The sequence below is a fragment of the Rhinoderma darwinii genome, chromosome 9 (assembly GCF_050947455.1).
Source record: "Rhinoderma darwinii isolate aRhiDar2 chromosome 9, aRhiDar2.hap1, whole genome shotgun sequence".
NCBI lineage: Eukaryota > Metazoa > Chordata > Amphibia > Anura > Rhinodermatidae > Rhinoderma > Rhinoderma darwinii.
Genome location: NC_134695.1, coordinates 59109706 through 59134267, shown reverse-complemented (window position 1 = coordinate 59134267; position 24562 = coordinate 59109706). Strand labels below are relative to the sequence as shown.

The following is a 24562-nucleotide window of genomic DNA, read 5'->3' as shown; positions in this document are numbered from 1 at the left end:
TATAAAATGAGCAAAGTTACAGCTAAGGAATTATGCAGTGATGTCACAATAGTAGGATAATGCACATAGTAGTGTCACCGTAAAATGATAATGTACCCAGTGATGTCACAGTACAAAAGATAAAGCACACAGCGATGCAATGTGCAGGAATAATGCACATGGTGATGTCACAGAATAGAGATAATACAAAAAGTCATGCCACAGTACAGAGATAATGCACAAGGTAAAGGTGGACAGCCTAATTTGATGACCTCATAGCAGCTGCAATTCATGCCACCCTGGTAGTTATGCCAATGATGTGTATTGTCAAGCGGGCATTCTTAAATCAGTGTAGGAGTGTTTTCTAATGCGTACTAATCTATGTAAGAGCATAAGTCACATGTGGGACTATGGGAGCGCCTTACACAAGTAGATTGACAGCAATAGAGAGGCAAGAGCATGAAAATGGGCAGAAAATGTTTATCGTTGCAACTTGCTGCCCCCAGTTATAGTAGGATGCGCAGATCTGGAGCACAAACTGCTGCTGTAACATGTAAAATATTAAGAATATATTTTTGTTATATTATTATATATTATATAATATATTTTGTTTCTACTTCATCAACTGTAATACTTGGTTGTCATAGATTAAATTTGCCTACATTTTACATAATGCATGTTCTTGTCCTTAAGCTTAGCTGCATTACCAGATTACTTTGTGCACTCATGGTTCTTTTTGAGTCGTCTTACAAGAAAATATTGATTTATGATAATTCTTCTAATTTATTACCCAGCAGCGAAGTATCAGCTCATATGATGTTGTAATGAAAACCATATCTACCACCATTTAAAGGGTCTGATTTGGACAACTTCATTTCCCAGTTGCCTCGATGACCAGATGATCAGTTGTTATTGTTGAGCAAATTAAAAGTAAAATCCTAATTCCACTTCTAGGATCCACGGATTTCAGTAGAACCTGAACGTCCTCCAAAACTGAGAGTTGTATCCGTTATGGCTTTATACTCTGGCCTACAGAAGAATCAAAGACCCTCTTCCATTTCCTCTAAATATATTAATAAAAGGTTGTATAAAACAAACTATCCCTTTAACTTTACAAAATCTGAAATGAGCTAAACTACACTTTTTCCAAAATCACATATCATATATATAAGACTACATGAGTTCCGATAAATCCCCATAACTCTTTGGGGTCCAAACATCAGCATAAGGTAGAGTCATGTTCACAGACCCTTACAGCCGCACACGGAATCTGTAAAGCTCCTCAATGTTTCTAGGGGAGAATGTCTCTGTAATACGGCATCTGATGGATCATGCCACAAAAACTTCTCTATGCCTCCGTATGAAATCGGGGATATACAAAAGTACGGTACGGCCCCAAAAACTTCTATGGGTGCCGCAGTACAATCCGGAGCTCATATGGAGCTATAATACTCTCTTATAAGTCCTTACATCTTCCTATTGTTAAAATTCTCTTGTGCCCTAGAAAGTTTTGGAAGTACTATGTTTAGATCAAAGAAATGAAGAATGGACGTCTTGCCTTGATCACCAGAGGGAATATCTCCTGGCCACATGTGGCTCATGAGATACTGGTTGGAAATCATTGCCCTGGATCATTGGGAATAGACGTGTTCTCCACATTGACTCAAATTGCAGAGGATATGACTGTTCCTTGCTGATTCCAAACTCCAAGGTCTTTCACAGAGAGACAGAATTTGGTGTTATTTTCGTTCTGAGACTCTCAGATCACATTACCGAAAAAAAAAGAACAGGGAAGACAGTGCACAGATCAATATGTCTTTGAAATTCAAAGCAATTGCAGAAGCTTGTATTCTCAGACAAGAGAACTAGAGGTGTATACGTTATACTGTATGTTTTTTGTCCATGAGGAGTCATATTTTAACTATTTTCTATAAAAATGTCTATCAGTGTTTTGTGCAACTTTATAAATACTTTTTATTAACTATAATTTTCACTTTTTGAGATACATCTGCTTTGTATTCTGTATACAGAGCAGCTGTATTTAGCACTGCAACCTAAATCCGTCAGCGAAACTGACGGGTTCAGTGCCAGCGGGTCCTGTGTGTCTCTAACACGCAAGATCCACCTGTTATCGATCACATCTAAGTTATGAACTTACATATGATCAGTAATAGCTCATGCTTGACCCGCTGACACTGCACCCGTCAGTCCCACAGACCTGATGGATACAGGTTTCAGCGCTAGATACAGCTGCTCTGTATACAGGATACAAAGCAGCTGTATCTCAAAAAGTACAAATAATTCTTCATAAAAAGTATCTAGAAAGTTGCACCAAACACACTGATAGACATTTTTATTATTAAAAAAAACACTAAAAAGACATAACGATTTCAAAGTTGTACATAGCCTTTGAAGGAGTATTCCCATCGAAGACATTTATGGCATATCCACGTTTTTTGAAATTCACAGCATCTCAATTCTGTCTCGAATTTGTTTCTGATTTTCATAGTAGATTTTCCCCTTTCAAATCCAAAGTAAAATTTACCACAAAATCCGTATTTAATACGTGCGGATTTTGCCACGGATTTGATTCTCCACTGCTGCTGATGAAATGTATAGGAAATAATTTTGGTAATTTCAGCTACCCCCTTCCCGCCCTGTATCGTGTACTTACGGTGCGGTTGGGTGCTTTAACTAGCCTGCATTAGAAAAAAACTATTTAAAAAAAACCATACAAAATTGGCATTGCCGCATTTGTAATGACTTGTGCTATAAAATTATTATTCATCCTGCCTCCCAAAAACAGAAATTGAGATTTTTTTTATTTTATATATGATATACAAAACATTAGATGTATCCAAAAATGGGGGCATTAAAAAATACAACTCGTCACCGCAAAAAATAAACCCTCATGCGATGATGAAAACACTAATAAAATGTTTGCGTCCTTAAGGGACTGCTGTCATTTTAATTGTGTTTTTTACTCAGAACTGATAGGTTCTCTTCAGGATATGTTTTAGTAGAGACATCTGAAATATTGACGTAATCATGTAATACAGTTTATTGCATTACACGCCAATGGACAGTTTCTATGTTGTTTGGATATATAATCTGTATAATCTTCTTGTCATAAAACCAGTCAAAATTTACCAATTATTAAAATCTATGCAATTACCATTATCTGAGTGGTGCTGGTTACTTCCACCTCTATTCATATACCTTATAAGACCCCTCCAAATCGCTGCCTCTCCTCCCCCTCACTAACTTCTCAGCAAAATTGGAATGAGACTTTCCTAATGAAAAGAGGTTCTGCAGCAACTCAGATTTTTTTTTAACTATTATTGTCCTGCACTCTCTTGCTTTTATATGGCCATGCAACTTCTCACTGAGCATCATATAATTTACAGTCGAGGACGCATTATTCTATATATAATATTTTAAAGGGGTTGTCTTACCAGGACTCTAAAAGGATATAAAAACAGGACGGGTGTCTCTCTGGCGCAGCTGATCGGTGAATCATCCACGGTAAGAGTGGCTCATTCGCATAACCTGAACCCATTACACACCTAACTTTTATACCGTTTCCTGCACTATGTGCGCTTTGTTGCTTTTTCTCTTTTTTGTCAGGACTCTAAAAGGGCATCTGGACATTAAAAAGAGGGAGATAGAGTGGAGACCTCGGGAGCCAAAGCAGCTAACAAAAAAGCAGTTCTGGCTTAAACAGGACCTGTCACTAGGTCATATGAGTTGAACTGGTTTACTGACCTGAATAGCGCAGTCTCCCTGACTCCAGCGCTATTTTTCTGTTTTTCCTGAACCCCCCATTCCAGAGATATGGCCCACTCCCTCCATGCTAATTTGCTGAAGTTAGCCAACAGGGCGTGAACTACCCTCAAGCTCCCTCACGATGATTGGTCAGAATCAGAGGCAGGGAAGCTAGCTCCACCCCATTGGCTAACTACAGCAAATTAGCATAAAGGAAACTACACAACAGTGGTCCAAATCTCTGAAACATGGGGGGGGGGGGGTGGTCCAGGAAAAATACCATCACTGGAATCAGGGAGACAGTGCTATCCATGTCTGTTATCCGGCTCAACTTATATGACCTAGTGACAGGTCCTCTTTAAGAGTATTTAGGTATGGCCAGTTGCAGGTTCTGAGGCCGGATGCACGGCGGTGAGCTGCTCTCCTGTTCTGCTTCAATTTATAGAGGAGTCGTCTTGATGAGACCCCTTTAAATTGATATGAAATATCTTAAGATTTTCAACGCTGATGACAGATGTGTGACAAGACAGCACTGACTCCCCATCAGATCCATAGCCATGATGTACATTTCACTACAATAAAACTATTTTCCATTTGAAAAGAAAAAAATCCAGTAGAGAACACTAACAAAATGTTATGATACATAATTCACGGCAAATATTGTATCACCTAATACATAGTAAATTTCTCACATCTATGTCTTTAATGCTCTCCTGGAAATATCTGTTTACTGACCTCCACTAATGTATTCTTTAGAAGAAATGCTTGACTTAATGTGAATGGAAATAAGCTGCGAGGAGCTGGACCTTCTTAAATAATTCTCCTTTCATGTAACATTCTAAATGGTAATGCTGCCGCAATCACAAGGTAAGTATTACGGGGAGCTATCTAAACAATGTTTGACAACCTATTTACTAATGATTCACAATTCTATGTCTGTCTCCCATCTAAAAAAAAAAAACACTTGAGTTTAACCAAATACACTTGCAATAAATTTATCTGTGTCTGCTGGAGATGGCCTAGATCTGTTACTCTGGTTACACATTGAGTGATTGCTGTTGCTGTGATAATAGGAAAAGTATAGAATAAAAACAGACAAAAAAAAACCAAAACATCTGTACTATAAAATAAACTTCAAATAAGTCAGTGTGGTCAAATATACTGATAGCAGCAGAAGACCTGATTCTTATATAACCCCAATGTACCAATACAAGTCCTTTCCGTAAACCTAATTAGAGCATATGGACATCTTGGAGGGGGGTCCCGCTTGGGGCTCCACCATTATTAGCCCGAGTGGAGCTGCAGGTGAAATGTATGGCTGGCTGTAGCTTCATAAAGCCGATGGGGGTTTTCTAAAGACAAGCCACTTTCAACCTGAAATGTGCTTATCTGGACGAGACAACTCTTTCTAATATTTTAAGTGTCCGTAAAGTTGACATTTGGAGGTCAAACCTTGCGAGAACAAACGCTGAATGGACACACCATGAGGTCCGATTATTTTTCAGGTAGATGCAGACATATTTGATAGTTGGTTGGATCTTGAATGAAAGATTACGCTCTCATTAGCTCATGAGGGAAAATAAATCCTACCCTTGCCTCTAGATACAGCTGCTCTGTATTCTCTATACAGAGCAGCTGTATCTTTCGCTAAATCCTGCTCCCGACAGGTCCGCGGGACTGACAGGTTTAGTGACAGCGAGTCATGCGTGTCTCTGACATGCGGGATCCACCTGTAATTTATTAGATCTAAATTCATAACTTAGATGTGATAGATTACAGGTGGATCCTGCTTGTCAGAGACATGCAAGACTCGCTGACACTGAACCCGTCAGGTCCGGGGGACTGATGGATTCGTCATAGCAAATGATACAGCTGCTCTGTATCCAGGATACAGAGCAGCTGTATCTAAAGAAGTAAAAATAATTTTTAATAAAAACTATTTAGAACATTCCACTAATCACACAGGCTGACCTTTTTACTAATAAAAAAATTAAATAAATTGCCATCCAAAGGTGTACATAGCCTTTAAGTAGATAATATATATAGTAGAAGGCACAGGTCTTGTGAAAAGAAGAAGAGTGAAGTTTTTGGCCGTGATAGAGCCTTGTAAGAAGCTAAAATAATCAACAAAAATACATTAATATAAAAGAAGAACAGATAAGATATCAACTGAATATTTAGGACCTGTACATTCATTGATCAAATGAAAATATTTGTTTAGGCAATACAAATACATATACATATTCTAGATAATTATTCTTTATTGTGAAATATTGCTGGATAGTTGTATGGAGATTACTAGAGGATTGGAAGCAAAATCATGCCAGAATGTTCTTTACAAATGGTAAAATACACATAAAACGACAACTATCTTAACACATGAAATACCTCGTAAGTGACACCATTGTCAGTGCCTGCATCCCATGGGATTAGATCCTGGATGACTCTTTGGACCCAGCCACATTCTTTGGTACAGAGATCCTCGGCAGGGAGTCCAACATTCCAGTCTGGGCTTGGACCCAACATGGCCAAGAAGGACATCAGATGTCGAGATCTGTCCACTGAGAACTCAGCAGATGGAGCAGCTCTCCTGTCCAAAACAAGAACAAGCTAAAATGAAGTCCAACCATAAATATTCTCTTAAATAAAAAATGTTCACGTCTTAGTATATTTTTGTTTAAGAAGTAAGTGTAAAGTTCTCTGTATGCCCAAACATTGCTTCTATGGGAGTTTACGGAAGCAGCATATACGATGGGACACAAAATGCCTACGGGTTCATAAACCGGACCCGTGTCGACTCTGTGTGCCACTATACAGGCCTGACGTGAAGCTTAACAATGTGTTTTCTCCCACAAAACTAGCGTTCTGTGGGTGTTTTGGGTTTTTTTGCCCGTAATTTTTGGTAAACTCTAGAGACTGTTTTGTGTGAAAATCTCCAAAAATTAACAATTCCTGATATACTAAAAACACAAGTCTGCCTCCAACAATACAGTCATAGATCTTCACCATTCACCTGTTTAATCTGAGCTAATCCTATTATTTTTTGTCTGCACACTTTTATGTATTAAGTTGCTCCCACCTAATCAAGGGCATATGTACCATAGAGGCAGCCATGCAATGCTGTTGGGCCCTTGGAGAGAGAGGGCCCAGCCCTGGGGTTGGTCCCATCACATTTGCTATTCGGGTAGCAAGAACCTATTATATTACACGTTGCGTAAATACTGCGTTTTTTCCAAAATGGAATTTGTTTTGGAAAATCCGCAGCAAATACAGTAGCAGCCAAGTGGATGAGATAAAGCAAATCTCATCCACACACTGCGTAAATACTGAGCAAAAAAAACCACTCAGAAATAGACCTGCGGTGCAGAATTTTTCCCCGCAGCATATCAATTGTATTTGCGGAATCGCTGCTTATTTGTTGCGGGTTTTCCCCATTGAAACCAATGGGGAGGTAAATCCTGTAATAAATAGCAGTTGTTGCATTTTTTACTGCGAGTTTGCAGCGATTCCGTCGCAAAAAACGCAACTCAGAAAAAAATCTCATACTTACCCAGAAGTCTGTGTTCCTCCCTCCAGCGCGGACTCTTGGGATGACGTTTCCTCCCATGTGACCGCTGCAGCCAATCACAGGCTGTAACGGTGGTCACATGGGATGAAACATCACCCCCAGGAGGCCGGCATGGATGACGTCAGAGGGCCGTCCTCCTGGGATGACTCTTCATCCCATGTGACTTCCGCTGCAGCCAATCACAGGCTAGGATGCAATGTCTAGCAGGCCGGCTAAGTGCTGCAGTTTTCCACAGCGGACATCTCGGGCGAAAAAAACTGCACCACAGTTTGGTGCGCTTTTTTGCCCAGAATTTCCTGCGGCCCACATGGCTGATACCCTGCGTGCTATTAAACAGCTTATCCGCCCCTTGTGAACACATTCTATAACACATTTGTTTAACGGAATTGCATTGCTAGCAAAAAAGGAGGTGGGGAATTGGCTCAAAGATCATGGGGTGTAAAGTGGGGGGGGGGGGGCACCAGCCCCTTCTGTCCTGGGTAGCAAATCTAGTACCCTAATGGGATGCCCATTTTTATGTGCATTAACAAGCAGATGTACCCAATAAGGCTGGCAAAAAGGACTAAAGAATTGGACAGAACACAATACACTATAAATAACAAATTCATCCCTGCTATAAATCACCAGATGCAATTTAGATGTAGTCACTATATCAAACTACAAGGTAATTAGGATAATGCGAATTTAGGTTGTGGACTGTCATTTTGCTTATATTGGGAAGACACAAAAAAAGCACTGAAAAATGTCAAGGCACGAGGAAAACTTTAATTACATAGCACGGCAACAAATATTTATCAAGGCCAAGAAATAAATTAAAAAGCTGCTCATTGGACTGCAATAAATCTACAACCCACTTATCTCCATAGGCAAATCTAATGTAGGTTATAGTAGAACATTTTGTTCTTGCAGAAGGTGTGCAAAGGTACCAGCCGCTTCCGCATCATTTGTCACCATTCCAATGGAAAGTAGATATTATTAAACTCTCATCAGTGCTAGAAAGTTAAATGACATTGGTACAAGTCCAGAACGGCTTTCAGATGTCATGATGAAGACATCAAACAACCTATAGATATAACTATGAATTCACATTACACTTCCAGGTCTAAAGGTTTATAGGATAAGGGGCCCAAAAATATTGTGCTGTTTGCTTAAAAAACTGTTGACAAAAAATTGGTCGGGCTCATGATTATAATTTTGCCATATTCATAAGGAGAGCACAAAGCCAGCCAGATGTATGAGGGCCCTTGGGTGACAGACTTACAATGGGCCCCTTCTCTACCCCATCAGCTTTTTGACAAGTGTACATCATGGCTACCCGGATTGCCGAGCACTCTCCCTGCCTCCTTCTGCCCTCCGCTTATTATATTAACAGATGCGACACATTCACAGTGGAGGAAAGGAGTAGGCCCACCTCTGACTACCTGGGGTGGGATCAAGTGGCTTTGCCCCAAATAGCATAAAACACCCCCTATTAGGAGGCTGGGTATGGTGGAGTTTGGGCCACCAGCAACAGGTTATGATCATGTGATTCCAATGGCAAATTGGTCTAATTGGGTCCTAGAGGGTTAGGGGCCAGGTTGATAGGCACTTGCCTGTCTGTGCTGTTGGTATTAGGGAGCAAAAATGGTGCAACTGATTGATAAATACGGTGTAGCATATTTTCTAAATTCTGTAAAACAACACTGATTTATACATTGGGTGTCAACCACTATGGGCACTGTAACAGCTGTTGTTAGTAGATGTCACCCAAACTCTATAAGGGTATGTTCACACGCTGAGCCTAAAACGTCTGAAAATACGGAGCTGTTTTCAAGGGAAAACAGCTCCTGATTTTCAGAAATTTTTTAAGCCACTCCCGATTTTCAGAAGTTTTTCACGCCCTTTTTTGGAACTTTTTTTTCAATAGAGTCTATGAAAAACAGCTCCAAAAACGTCCCAAGAAGTATCTTGCACTTCTTTTTCGCGGCCGTTTTTTTACGCGACCGTTTTTCAAAACGGCCGCTTAAAAAAACGACCCATCGGAACAGAAGGCCGTTTTCCCATTGATTTCAATGGGCAGATGTTTGGAGGCGTTCTGCTTCCGAATTTTTGGCTGTTTTTTGGGCCCTTACAGCCTGAAAAACGGCCGAAAATAGGCCGTGTGAACATACCCTAACAGTACAGGAGACCCATTCACATATTAATAAAAAATGTTTTATTTTAACGGGAAATCTGTGTTAAAAATCATCCTCATTCAAATGAATAAACCCCTCTGCATTCCCCGACTTGCAAAGCAAAGTCTATATCAGAATACATGAGGTGAATTCATGCGGCAATTACAGTAGACAGGAGGCCACCTTCTCATCATTTGCAGCAGTAGATCAATACAATTGTACTCTGCCTCTGTGATGAGAATATCTGGAGCCAATAAAGACAAGACTCACTCTTTACAAATAATTACTTTTACAAAACATACAAAATTCTTACGTGCTCGGGCAATTAATCCCGGCTCTAATCTTCTCACTGACTATAGCCACAGAGACCATAAACCTTGCTCTGAGGTAACATATTAAAATGCATGCAATGGTCTGAGCAGCCTCCGTGTCCCACTTGGTTATAAACTATTTATTCCTAAATTGGTCTTCATTTTCAAAGGTTTGTTTCAACTCATTTGTGTCCCTTGGGCTTTGTTGCACATTACAAGACAAAGTAACAGAATTATTCATAGATAGATAGGAGTTAAAGGTGGAGCCGTAGTGTTGCAGATGTTTTTTAATAGAGACATTGGATACCAATATGAGTCGCAAATTTTTGGGATCAACTTTTCAAACCGGTAAAAAAAACAATAAGAGCCTCACTTATCAAATCTGTGTCACAGAAAAAACAATCACAGCTTAGAGGAGATTCCCTCATTTTGGACCCTCAAGTGTTAGCTGGAGCAGAGAGCTACTACAAAGAGCGTCTACTGTTCTGGAGGACCTGGCACATTCATCTTTTTTTCTGAAAAGTCCATTGATTTCAATCTGCACCATGTAATGCTTTATTTCCCCTGTGGTGGCGCTGCAGGGGATTTGAACACTTATTGCTGGGTTCTTACATAGATAACATCTGATCACTAGGGGTTCGAGCAGAAAGCTGTGATTAGCTTATTGTAGGGAATCCTTCTAATAAAAAGTGTTGTCCAATGTGGACAACCCCTTTAAGGAATGAAAGCTGAGCTCTAATTGGTCGCTAGGTGCTAAGTCAAGTTTTCTGGACGTTAATGTTTTTGTTAGGCCTAAATGCATTTTGGTGAAGATCATTTCCGGCTCTGTTCACTTTAGAGTTATGGCTTCTGTTTATAACGGAGCTATGAAGCCATGTTAGATTTGTTAATCCTATGTGTCCTGGCAGGTCCAAGTGGCCTATAATGAGTTTCTATTTTTTTATTTTTTTTTAATGGTAAGCACGGTGCTGCAGATTTCGGTATTCTTGCCATTAAAAAACTGAATGCCCGACTAAATGGATTGCGATGGTAATTTGGACTGACCATTACAGCTAGCAATTAGATCAACTACATATTACACAAAGTGACTTTGCCCACACTTTGCATTACCTTTTTTTGTACTGATCTTGAGTTTTGCCATAAATTCTACTCTAGTCATATCCGAAGCTAAAAGTAAATAATTATTTAAATTATTATCTGGTAGCACTTGTTATATTCTGATTGATAACTTATCGAGGTTGAGCTCCCACTTTTATCTATTGTTTAGCTCACACTATGGACATCAGCAGAGTATGCTCTCTACAGACCCTGAACCAACAGGGGCTGCTAGGAGATGTGAGATCAGAGGTGAGAGTCCCAGCAGAATTCTAAATATATTGTATAATAATGTATCATTATCACGCTTAAAAAGTGATTTCCACGAGGAGACAGACGTTCTACTGGTCAGAAGACGTGTTGTCAATGTTTAAGCATTAAGTAAAGAAAATAGGGAACAGTTGCTAGGATTGCATAATTAGTGGCTGTTCATCAACAAAAGAAATGTCATCTGCATATGTTCTTCTTGCAGCAATAAAAACATTTCTGTGGCTTCATCAGAATTAATTAGGACATATTCATCTTTGTTACAAGTGCTGCTCCATCTGTCAAACACTTGATCTCTCTGATAGACGGGGAGTATAGTACAGGAGTATGTGCTGAGAGTAAATGCACTAGAGGCTTTCCTTGAAGAGCCCAATTAAAATCATGAATTTTGGGCAAAACATTAACAGCTCTAAATGGTTTGGGTCTCATTAAAATTTTTGCAAATTTTATAATGTTGGGCTCGTTATCATTATTTTATGCTAACTAGCAGCACGATAATGAGCGTGTGTACTTGATGTCACATTTTATTCAAATTTAACTTGTCCCAGATTGAAAGAGCATCTACAACTAAATGACATTTCTCTACAGTATGAATGTGATGTAAAAGCAGAGCACTGCCCTTTAACAACTGTCTGCGTGATTTTATGGCCAGTAAGGAGCTTTGTTTGTGGAGCAAATACAATATGACATTTTATGACAGATATTCTTGGAAGAAACTGATTCACTCTGCGGAGATCCAGCTAGTAGGAAGTCTTAAGGTCAAAGCTCATGTTCATTAGCAAAACCGGGAAGAAATCTGTCTTTCTAGTGCCACCTACAGGTTGGAAGAAAACTGTCTCTCTATTGCCACCTATAGAATTAATTCCTTCTAAAGTAGAGCTATTTTGCATAACAGATATGATAAGAGATAGCTGTCAAGAAAATGTTTGGGGATATCAGGGGTAGGCCTCCTGCAAATGGTACAACACGGATCCTAATAGGGCACCCATCGAAGTCTATGGGCCCTATTGTACACCGCGTGTCTTTGATTTCATAATGACAACAGAGTGCCCCCATAATTAATAGTGCCAGCAGAGTGCCCCTATTAATAGTGCTAGTAGAGTTCCCTCATATTATTTAGAGTTTTAGTAGAGTGCCCCCCATTATTTACATTGCCAGCAGAATGCCCCCGATTATTAATAGAGCTAGAAGGGTGTTCCCATTATTAATAATGCAGTAGAATTCCCCCATTATAAATAGTGCCAGCAGGGTGCCACCTAATATTAATGCCAGCAGGGTGCCCCCTATTATTATTAATAGTTAGTTTAGAGTGATCCCTTTTGTTAATAGTGCTAGCAGAGTGCCCTTCATTAATGATAGGACCAGCAGTGCCCTCATTATTAATAGTGCCAGCAGAGTTCCCCCTGTTATTAATAGTGCCAACAGAGTTTTCCCTATTATTAAAAGTGCCACCCAGACTGCCCCACTGAAAAAGCCAGCCACAAAAAATATTAACCTTTGTGCATGGGCCACCCTACATGTCTGTAAACTGTAAGAATTTTAAGCCCCTTGATTTAGCATATTTTGACAATGTTGCCCTCAGACCAATAAGGTTGGGAACTCCTTCTTTAAAGGAACACTCTAGGCAAAACTGATACACTGTGTTATGCTTAGTGCAAGTCCTGAGGAGGAGGTATATAACACAGGGATTCTCTATTTGGTGTTCTTTGAATCCCTGTATCATGCCCCGTCCCCTCACACTCTGCATAATACAGTATATCTATTATGCCTGCAGTGATCGTTTAAGCAACTTTGTTATATATTCTCAAAGGGATTGTCTTGTTCATATATAAAGGAGCTTTGAGTTAAAAGAAGGAGATCCCATGTTCATGATCCTCCTCTATTGGCCAAAGTAGAGAGCGGTTATAAAGATCGTGTCTCACTCCTGAGGGGACTTGTCCTGTCCTGCATTACACAGACAGCCCATGGATATGAGTGAACATTGTGTAATGCTTTGCTTCCCCTGTGGTGGCGCTGCGGCGAAATTGAACACTTACTGCAAGCTTTCCAAACAGATTACAGCTAATCACTGTTGGTTCCAGCACGGAGACACTTTGTAATCAGCCTATTGTTAAGGGACCCTTCTAAATAGGGATTTTTAACTTTTAAGATGAACTTATGCTTTATGATTGTGAGATGCTACTTGCAGAGTTCTGTTGTATGTAAGCAAATTCTCTATAGAAATCTGAACAACTTTCACTGCAGCTTTTTTTTTTTTTTAAATATGCCAGTTATGGATTTCCAAATCTGAAGTAAGGAGTAAAGAAAACGATGAAGACGTTAAATTGCTGACAAGTTCCCTTAACATATTTCTAGCGCTTCTCTTCTCTGATGTACATTCTCCTTTTTTCTGCTGATCCAGGGGGTAAAAATGTTCAATTTTCGACAACATCAAAAGACTGTTTCAGCTCTGGATACATCTCGGCTGTCTGTTACCTGATAAGGGCTATAACAGAAACCTTGGAACGCAGATCCGTTGCCATGGAAATGAAAAAAAAAAATGTCTACCTATCATTTTATGAAACAGAATAAACATACACTTAAGAGAATAACCCAGAAGACTCTCTCAGGGCTTCACAAGAGACTAAAACACAGAGTAATATGTTAATCAAAGGAAGAATAAAACATAAATACAACACGCTGACTAAAATAAAATAGTGATCAGGAGAACAACCCAATTTAGATTGTGGGCACAGCTGGCAGTTACCATTGGCAGCCCACATTGGACACCAGACGGGGATTTGCTTTGATGCCAGTATAAATTATATATTATTTTTCCTATGATAATTACTAATGTTAGTACTCATGTGGTTAGATTTAAACTGGAATGTAGTCATATTATGATATTTGCGCTTGTCTCTAGTGATTTTAAAGGGAAACTGTCACTACAACGAGCGCCCTAACAAAGCCGAACTAGTGGGTGGCTTCTAGAAAGACGCAGGATGTGTGATGATGACAGACATCTTTTGAGGGGTACTCCAGCCAAATGCATGTATGGCATATCTGTAGGATATACGATAAATGTCGGCTAGGTGGGGGGTCCCAACTATTTGTGCTCTGTCTATCGGGAGAAGCAGGGTACCGTGACACTAACAGCAGAAAACCTGGTGAGAGCAGGTTATTCATGATAATGGCTCTCTCAATTTTACTCTATTCACTTGAATGGAACTGAGCTGAAAAGAGCTGCAGGCACCGCCACTACTAAATGTACAGAGCAGCAATAAAAAGACCACAGCGCTCACTGGAGCGCCACGGCTCCTTCAATCAGCTGATCGGTGGTGGTTGCCGGGAGTCGGGCCCCCACAAATATGATATTGATGACCTATCCTAAGGAGTGCCTCTTGCTCTGGATAACCTGTCCTGACCTGCATTACACAGACAACCCATTGACCTGAATGAGCGCTGTGTAATGCTCAATTTCTCCTGTGGGGGTGCTGCAAGAAAATGATCTATTCATTACGGAAGTTACAACACAAGTATGAACATAACCTTAACACAAGTGTGAACACAACCTCATAACCTCAACCCTTTACATAATCTTTCATTTGACATTATAAATATAATTGATAGTACAAACACAATGGACATATTTTACCGCTATAATTATCTAACATAAAACCTTCTTTGCTTATTTTGTTTCAGTGCTTTACAACATTACCATTTCCATCAAAAACAGCCAACTTTTTGAACATCAAAATGTCTTCTCTCCTGCTGAGTTCACGTTTCAGATGTATCTAATATAATCACATTATACTGTGAATAACTACAGAACTGATTTAGAAAGGTTGAAGTCAGAAGAAAGTCTCTTCTTGCTTTCCTTTCTGCAATCTCCAAACGCCACCCGTGGCATCCGCAATGTATACATCAGACTATATCTCCAAACAACATTCGTGGCATTACATGTTTTTGTTTTTGAAAGTTCTTTTTCCTTGGATGGTTTGATCTATAGAAATTGAGATCTGAAAATACTTTATACATTTATTTTTATTCTCATACAAGTTCCTAGATGAATCGTCAAGGCCTAATTAATTGAGCAAAACAACAATTAGCAATCTAATTTGTCCTTTCATGATTAACACTTTTATCAATTGGCTCTGCGAATAGAAAAATATTCATTGAAAAGTGAGGCAGTGCAGTTTTAAACTAGGTCACTTTGGCATCTTAATGAATCGTATGAGTAAAATGTTATTAACCTAAATTAACGACCTTTGCACTTATTAATAATGTGTTTTTGTAAAATAAAAGGAGCAGAGAAAATGGCCTTGTTAAACTAATGGGCTTTTAATGGCCTTTTTCATTTAAACTTGATATTTTGCTAGCAAATAAAAAAATAACAGCCGAGTTTTACTTGGTTTCTGTTCAACCCTTTCCATCTAGAGGTCAGAAATCAAAGGGAAAAAAATCTTACAAAGAACTCTGGAGCTCAATTGAACTCTTCCGGTGGAACTTTGAAGAGGAGAATAAAAGTTTCCTTAGGAGACCACATCCTATCTACAATATTAGGAAGCAGGCCAAGAAGACCACAAACATGGGTGAAGATTGCAGGATTGTGAAGCAAGAGAAGGATATTCTGAGGATATTTTTTACATTAATACCCAGACGTACAAAATGTTGCATTTGCACCACGGAGACCGAGACGATGATGGTATAAAGAAAATTAAATGTCAACTACTAGTCTAAACTGGATTGGGAGTCATTATTGTAGATGACTTAAAGGTGACGAGCAATGTACTGTAGCAAAGTGTTTCCAAATGTCAGGGTAGTAAGCGATGTAAGGAAAGGGCTGTGGGAAGAAAACAGCCATATTTCTTAAAAGTTTTGTTCAAGATTAATGGATAGTAAATATGGGTAATGCACGTTCTTCTAAATAAGCAAGAAGAAGCTCGGTGACCATATAAATCCAGTAGGCCACTGGCCAAGTGGTTGTACACAGGTCATGGAACTGTAAAGTGACCTCTGTCTCATGAAGACAACCCCTTTCAAATAAAAGGCCGGCCCAGAGTTTAGCTGAACACCATGGGTCTTGCTTCTCTAACTCATGGCCATCAGTTATGTATCCAGGAAATCTACGTCAGCCACTGTTTGTGAGCAGGTCTCACATGAAAGAAGTGGAAGGAAGAGCTTCCACAAATTATTTACAAGAAAATTAAAGGGGTTGTGCCACAAAACACATGCATCCCCTATCCGACTGCAGGGACCCCCAGCGAGAAAGAGAATGGGGAACCGAAAGTCCCCCATGAGAAGCTTGGGACTTCCGGGTTGAGTGTCTGGCTTGTGTGTCCAGCAGCTCCATAGAAATGAATAGAGCGCCGGTCACGCATGCACACAAGTGCGACCGGCTCTCCATTAATTTCTATGGAGCTGCCGGACACAGAACCCGGAAGTCCCATGCTTCTCATGGAGCACTTCGGGGTCTTTCGGTTTCCCATTCTCCTTATCACTGGGGGTCCCAGCAGTCAGACCCCCTGTGATCCTGCGGATAGGGGATACATGTGTTGTGTCGCACAACCCCTTTAAGTTAATGTGGTGTTTGAGATGAACAAATTTCCCTAAATTTGTTTCGGGTCTCTTTCTATTCGGACCGAATTAATTAATAATGAATCGTAATGTGCCCGATTGCCCTGAAAACTTGTGTCTTGTATATCTGATGTCTTCTGGGACTGTGCCACAATTTGTGGACTGTACACCTCAACAGTTTGGGATTTCACCAAATCTGAAACTTTTGGGAAATTCGGACTGACTACATACGTAGGGCTCACATCACACAGCACGTGTGGTGCTCTCTCTTGCTAATATGTACTGTTGTGGCTGTGAAGGGACTGTTTTAATGAAATGGAAACTTCTGAATGAGAGAGCACTTATAACTCATTTGTTTTTCTCAGTAAAGAGGTGATCATACATGCGTGGTCACACTTTAGTGAAATGAATTAAATGCTGATTTGCTCTCCATTAAAATGAATGGTTAGCTACTAGCTGAGGGATCTCCGCTGATCTCAAGAACAAGATGGTCCTGTTCTCAGGGGAAATGCAGAACATGCACAATCACTCACCATGGTAATTAATGAGTTTCTCTAGACTTCATAGGAGCATTACCTCTTATATGTGACCACCTCTCCACTGACTATGATTTCTGAGTTCTTGGAGATTTCCATAACTTTAATTTTCATAGCGTATGGCCATTCATGTTTGGAAACTCCTCAAAAAATGGTGAAAGGGACACCATTATTCTCGAGATCAGTAGACATCCCAACTACTTAAACGGATTGCTTATTTGGACAACCTCTTTTTTATATGGCCAATTAGGACATGGATGTCATAGAGAGGCCCCCCTTTATAAGTTTCAGTGGAGAGCCACTGCACAGAGTTTCTCACGCTCTGAAGGACTCAATGTGACCATATGTCACATGGCTGACCCATCACAAAAAAATGGCAGTGATATCAGCTGATCACTGGTTTGAAGATGCTGGACCCATGAGGGTCGGTTGATCAATAGGGTGACTACATTCTAAGAAGAAGTTTTCCAGATGAAACAACCGCTTTATTGTCCAGTTCACATATAATCAAGGCTTTTCATCAGAAGACCCAATACATTTCAGTTAATGATTTTTGGCGTGTTTTTATTTATTATATTTACAATTTGCCATTTTTTGTTGTTCTTTTTTATCCCTAAAGACACTATAGCAAAACATAATGCTCTGTCATTCCATTCTTCACACACACACACACACACACACACACACACACACACACACACACACTACATGTGACAAATAGTTCGGGTTTATTCTGTGTCCCATTGAGAGAGTAATTCATTGTCCAGATTACAATATCGATAGGGCAATTTCAACATTTCCAGTACTAAAAAAAAAACCTGATGTGAATGTTAGCAGTAGATTTGTCAGAGCGAGCTGCCTCCGTGTTACTCAGTTTATCACTTTACCTCTGGGATGTAGCAGGTATAACACTTGTCAGGATTGAAATTAGGAAGAGCTTAGAGTTCAGGAGGAACATCTGTCTTTTCACACTTACACATTCAAGGGTTGCCAGGCCGGCCACTGCGCTTTGGCTTTGATGACTGTTAACACTTCATCGCCCTGTAAGAGAAAATAATAGCTGTCAGATACTTTACTGCTAGACCCAATGATTGTAAAGTAGTTTTTGAAACACAAGTATACACTAAGGAGCAAATTTGAGGAATCTAGGGACCGGAAAGAAAAAGTTGTTGAAACATATGGTAACTGATCAACTCAATGTTACATTACCAATCGGAAAACGTGATATAGACAATGAAATCAACTTCAATCAAGCTGGACATGGACAATTGATAGTTGTTGGACAAACAATGTTTTGGCCCACAGGTACCATCCCGACTGCTCCATTAATATGCATGCTTGGCTGAATAAGCACATTATCTCAGTGGGAAGAGACTAAAGGAGAAAACTGCAAGACACTTTGTTCACCACTTAATTTGGGGCTAAACAATAGGCTTAAGGCCCTTTTACACTGGCCAATTATTGGGCAAACGAGCGTTGAAAGAACGCTCGTTCCCAATAATTGCCCTGTGTAAACAGGGAAACGATCAGCTGATGAACAAGCAAACGCTCGTTGATCAAGCAGTCTCGTTGATTGGCGCTCGTTGCACCGGCCATAATGTGCCAGTGTAAAAGTACCCTTAGACAGAAAAAATGAAACTCATCAAGTCCTTGCTTCCTAGACGGGAGATATGAGAAGACTCTTTAGAAGTCTGCCAAGATATTAGACTGTTGGAAGATCCAGGCTAAAATCAGATGTCTATTTCTCACACAGGGTCAAACTGACCCACCTGAGAACCAGAGGATCCTCTGGTGGGCCACGGCTCTAACACAATAATGGTCCTTAAAGGTCCAACAGAAGACAACCCCATTTGGAACTCTTTGGAGCCAATCACTTGCCACTAGGGTCTATTTCTTATGGGATGATTCACAAATTCAATATTAGACCGTATTTATAATCTGTCCTGTGTGTACAATGATAGCAACAAGGACTATGATGAAATTAAAAGTGGACATGTACATTTTCTATATAGATGGAGGGGGGCCCGTAGAATCATATCATCTGGCGGAGGCCAAGGATCCCCAGTCCAATGCTGGGCCTACATAAAACAATATTGGACAAAACTGAAAAAGTTTTCCTTGGAGTTTTGGTTCACCCCCCCCCCCCCCCCTCTGCACTCATTAGCTCCGGTGGCCTGGGCACTTCTTTCCACAGCACTGAGCGAAAGCTAAGTGAGTGTCTTGTTCCACCTCTTCCACCCTCTCCTTACACAACTAAATCTCAGGTTTGGCTACTGGAAAAAGTCAAATAACTTCAGGGTTGGACTGGCCCACCAGATGCTTCTCCAATGGGCCTATGATCTGAGATAATAATGGGCTCAGCAATAACAGGTCCTATGAGGTCCAATAGTGCAGTAGTGGAAAGCACAGTCCGAAGTTGGCAGTAGACTGAGCCACTTGTTGTTTCGGTGGGCCAATTTCTTTTGGTGGTTCGAAGGAACCATGGCAAGACACTGATTCACTTGATCTAATGATAAAAAATAACGAATAGAAACCATTTTAGCTACTAGGAACTACATTCCTTTCAGAAAAAAATGTACAATCCAATAGTTATTTGTTTTTATATTAATAAAAATGCTGGCACCGAGAACATGAGGTATTTTTACACATAATCGTACTCTATACAGCATTGCGTTATGAGTGATGCTGAATGTGTGGAAAGGTGAGGACCTTGCCTAGGGCGACAATTTAATAAAAAGTTCATTGCTACTTCTCGCCTTGCTTTTGACAGCCACCATTAACAGTGATCAACAAAGCTTTTCAGGATACTGCAAAAAATGTCATGCACCTGGAGGGAAGTTTGAAGTTGGAGATCAGAAGAAGTTTCATACTGACCTTAAAATGTAGATGATAATATACTTGAGAAATGATAAGACATTTCATCTGCTAAGGAAGTTCATCATTTTATATCCTGGTCAACTGAGGCTGAAACGTTATTAACTGAAGTATTTTCTTTTCTTTTATTGGTATTATTTTAATAAATATACAGTATGTATCTTGTGTTGAGCTTTAAAGCATTAGTTTCTGTTTCTTGGTATAGTAACATTCCTTTAATCTGGTATTAATGGGACCAAATTAAAGATGTCAAATTATCAAAATAATCTAGATTATCAGATCAGTCATAAAAAAATCATAAAATTGACTTGTAAGAGTAAAGAGCATTCAGAAAGAAACCAAAAATAAAATGTTTAAATAAAATGTAGTACTGTTACAGTCTAGTATTGCCCCACATTATGCCCAGTAGTGGCCATTGAATTAACATAGTGGCCATTATCCTCGCTCTATATCATGCATGGATGTGCATATCTCTTACAGCCAGTGGCGTACATAGAAAAGAGGGTGCCCCATAGCAAAGATTAAATTGCTCCCGCCATTTAGGTGCCAATTTTTCCCATCCAGGACAGAAAGGCCTCTAAGCCCTTTTCATGACCCTTGGGACAATTTTCTACCCCTTGTGGAGAGAAGACTCCTGCACAGATTATTTCCACCCAGTAACAAATGGTATAGGACCAACCAAAATAGGACCCCTCTCTCCAAGGGCCCCATAGCAGTCGCATGGTCTTTCTATATGGTATGTGCACCCCTGCTTACAGCCTGTGGTTTGCACAGCCTGCAGCTTGACTCAGGCGGGTGCAATGATGTGATTATGATCCTGTGTTTCAGGACCGGTAGGCCACAAGGCACAGCTTGGGTAACTTGATTTTTTGCACCCACCGTCAATGGTTTTCTCATTCCGTATAATGCTGAAGGCAAGCCTTTAAAGTGTGATTGAAGTGGGTCTGACCCATGGTACTATGACCAATCAGAAGAACATACATGGGGCTGAGCTGCAGTACCACATCTACTGTATAGACTCACTATTGTACCTGGATAAACCGAGAGCGCCGGGACTCCTACATTCTACTGATCATGGGCGTCCCATTGAAGGCTTATCCTAAGGATCTGTTGTCGATCTCTGCTTATCTTATTTTTTGACCGCGTGTTTGTCTTAAAGGCTGTTATTTTTATGTATGTATTGTTTTATGAAATGTATGTGTTTAGCATAAAAAGCACTTTTGTATTTCAGTTTGTATAAAATGTTGTACTGTTTCACTTATGCAGCTTTTATGAACAGTATCACTGTACAAAGACGTTGCAGAACATCGCTGTCAGCCAGATCAGTCAGTAAGCTGGACTGACGGCTCGGTCTGCAGCCACTCCTCTATGCTCCTGAGTGATCTTCTAAGCCTGCTGAGCAGACCTTTCATACAGCCCAAAAAAATGGTCGCATTTCAGCAGCACGTTCATCTCCATACATTCCGATCATTACTCTGTTTGAATGATACACGTAGCGTAAATACTGTGGATTTCGTTGCGGAAAATCCGCAGCATAATACAGTAGCAGCAGAGTGGATGAAATTTAAGCAAGTCTCATCCACACGCTGCACAAGTGATAAGCAGATAAACTGCTCAGATACTGACCTGCAGTGCGTTGCAGGTTTCCCCATTGAATTTAATGGTGAGGTAAAACCCGCAACTATTAGCAGATTTTGCAATTTTTGTGGCGGAAAAGCTGCGATTCCGCCGCAAAAATATTTTACTTTCTCAGAATTCTGTGCTTCTTTGTCCAGGCCGGCCTCCTGGGGTAACTTTTCATCCCATGCGACCGCTGCAGCCAATGACAGGTGGCCGGGCTGCAGAATGGCAGAGTGATGCATCACCATGGCTTTGGGTAAGTATGAAACTTTTTACTTGCAGTTTTCCGCAGAAGATATTCCGGCTGAAAAACGCACGACAATTTGGTGCAGTTTTTTGGCAAGTATTCCCTGTGGCGACCAGGGCGGATACACTGTGTACTTTTATGCAGCGTATCCGCCTTGTGTGAACATACCCTTATTGTTGATCAGAGTTAATTTATCGGGCAGAATATCTAACCTTGTAAAAGAGCCCTTAGCTGCATTTGCAATTTTTCAATTACACTACAAATAGAAGTTATGAATGACTGTGAGTACTTGGGTTTTCTCCTTGTGTTGGGCAGGGATTAAATAGATATACTACATTCTACCAGTGCTACTGATGTCCTTGTTCTGTTTCACATGACCTTGTTTAAACAAATAGTCTATCCAACGAGCTAATTGCTGCTTTATTTCTTACAACACTAAAGCAATTAAAGTCTAATTCCGGGCTCTTTACATCCGGACATGTTCTAGGTGTTGTGTTTGCATACTAGATTTAATCCTATGTGACCTAACATTAAGTGCAGAATTGAGACTTTTTATTTTATGTTCTAAAATAATTCCCGAGCGCTAGATGAAAGTTCCATGGAATACATTACAATTTCTTTAACCCATACAAATCCCCTGTTTGGCATTTCCAGTGCACCAAATTATACATATCTCCCATTTTGTGCATAGAGCACCTATGCAGACCTATGTGTCTCCATGGTTACAGACTACAAGCAAATCCTGTGTGTAGTCAGATCCTGTGGTAACATGTCCCCTATCTGTCCTCTCTTCTACATCTGTAGCTTAGCAGACAGTAGCCCTTATAGGGCCTATCGCACAGTGATCTTACAGTGTAGTAATTCATTCGCCCTGGGGTGTGACAATAAGAAACAACTCACACATCAGGAAGCCTGAGAATTCTATAGTAAACAGCAGATCATTGAACAGTTACTGCACTACTATCATACACTCAATATTTCTGATTTTTGTTGTCTATCTGTCCATGATAACTTGAAGATGCCACATTGCGCCAACAATTCGATCTAGATAGACTTTTTCGCCCTCCATTAAACACTACTTTATTAATATATATGTGGATATCAAGTACTCTTCCCCGCAGGGCTCAAAAGCCCATTAGTGCTACATAGTATTCAAGGGAGAAGAAAATGGTTCAGTAATATGTCTTCTAGTTCACTACTGAAGCATTAAAAGTAAAATGTAGTCGGTTCTAGTCATTTCCCTAACAATTATGTCACATTTGATGCATCTAAATCGCCCATCCCACGCTGCTTTCACTTAACAATACAGTCTTTTTAAAAAATAAAAAAAAATTCCATAGACATAATTTCTACCCGTAGTTGCTTAGGATACAGCTGATGTAGCAAATGTTTGCATTTAATTGTCCTTTTAACCACAGTGGTTGCCTTTTATATTTTATATTTTTGTAATGAAGAAAAAAAGAAACGGGAGAAAAAATGAAAAACGAAAACGGCTTCTACTTTATTACAATAGTAATAAATGACTCTTTATAGCAGCGAAGGTAATTAATAATCCCTACTTATTAATTGAAACCTACAAAATGTTTTAATTAATTGTGTGTTTTTTTTCCGAGAGGAAAGGTCTAGCCGCTTATTTTGTAAGGAGAGAAAATAGTTACATTCGGCAACACATAAAATGTTATTGCTTATCATTCTCTAACAGATGTTCGCTTACAATGAGATCATTAATGTCGTAGAACGGCGCTCTCTACGGATTCACTCAGCAGTACTATATGCCATGTACATGGGGGCGATAATGTTTAACATTTGTTTCTAAAAAAAAATTGTTTTACAGGACTAAGATCTATGTGAAGAGTCAGTCAACCCACTTCTTGATCTTATTGGTACTAATTGAAATTTTTCGAAAAATATTCTTATTTTTAAAAAATGTTGGCGCAAGTTTTGTCTTTCCATCTCTAATAGCCAGCATCTCACATTACACATGTATTAAAATTCATTAACGTGTGTGAATTATATACATACGTTCACATATAGGGGTGCATTTACCTTGCCTATATCTCTGCTGGCATTTGTTGAAAACAATGGGGTGGATGGGAGATATATGGTCAATTACCATATTATAATAGCATCGGACATCCGGTCTATTCACTCTCTCCTGAACAAACGGGAACTTCGGGAAGCTATACATGTTCAGCCCATAGTAGATTTTATTAAGCTTTTTATGATCATGGAGACAGATAAGCGATCAATAAATATTAACAATTAGGCGCTATTCACCAGGCAAAGGAGTAATTTAAAGCTTTGGGCCCCAATGCAAAATATGTAACAGGGCCGCCCCCACCTATCATGTGCCATTTTTAATCTTAGTAAACTCTTATGTGGCAGAGGGGACTTTTGGAGATGGCTTCCCCTGCCACTAGGCTACCAGAAAGCAAGCACTACTCAATTAGGTCATTGGGACTTGAAAGCTATACCGATACGTCAACAAGAACAGTGAAGTGTGCCATTGGGCCACTTGTATGAACGCTACACTACTGTTTCCTCCTAGATACTAAGCCCTTAACACTGGTTATTATGCCAACCATTCATCA

At 39.9% G+C, this 24562-nt stretch overlaps 1 protein-coding gene across 1 annotated transcript in view; it reads right to left on the bottom strand.

The window, feature by feature from the left end:
• The window catches only part of SPON1 (spondin 1), a 213579-nt gene that overhangs the window by 30087 nt on the left and 158930 nt on the right, over positions 1-24562 (bottom strand). The window contains exons 7-8 of the mRNA XM_075837782.1: positions 18207-18271; positions 6133-6334 (exon numbers count right to left, since the gene is read on the bottom strand). Of these exons, the coding sequence (XP_075693897.1) occupies positions 6133-6334; positions 18207-18271 (267 nt within the window). The remainder of the gene's footprint in view (positions 1-6132; positions 6335-18206; positions 18272-24562) is intronic.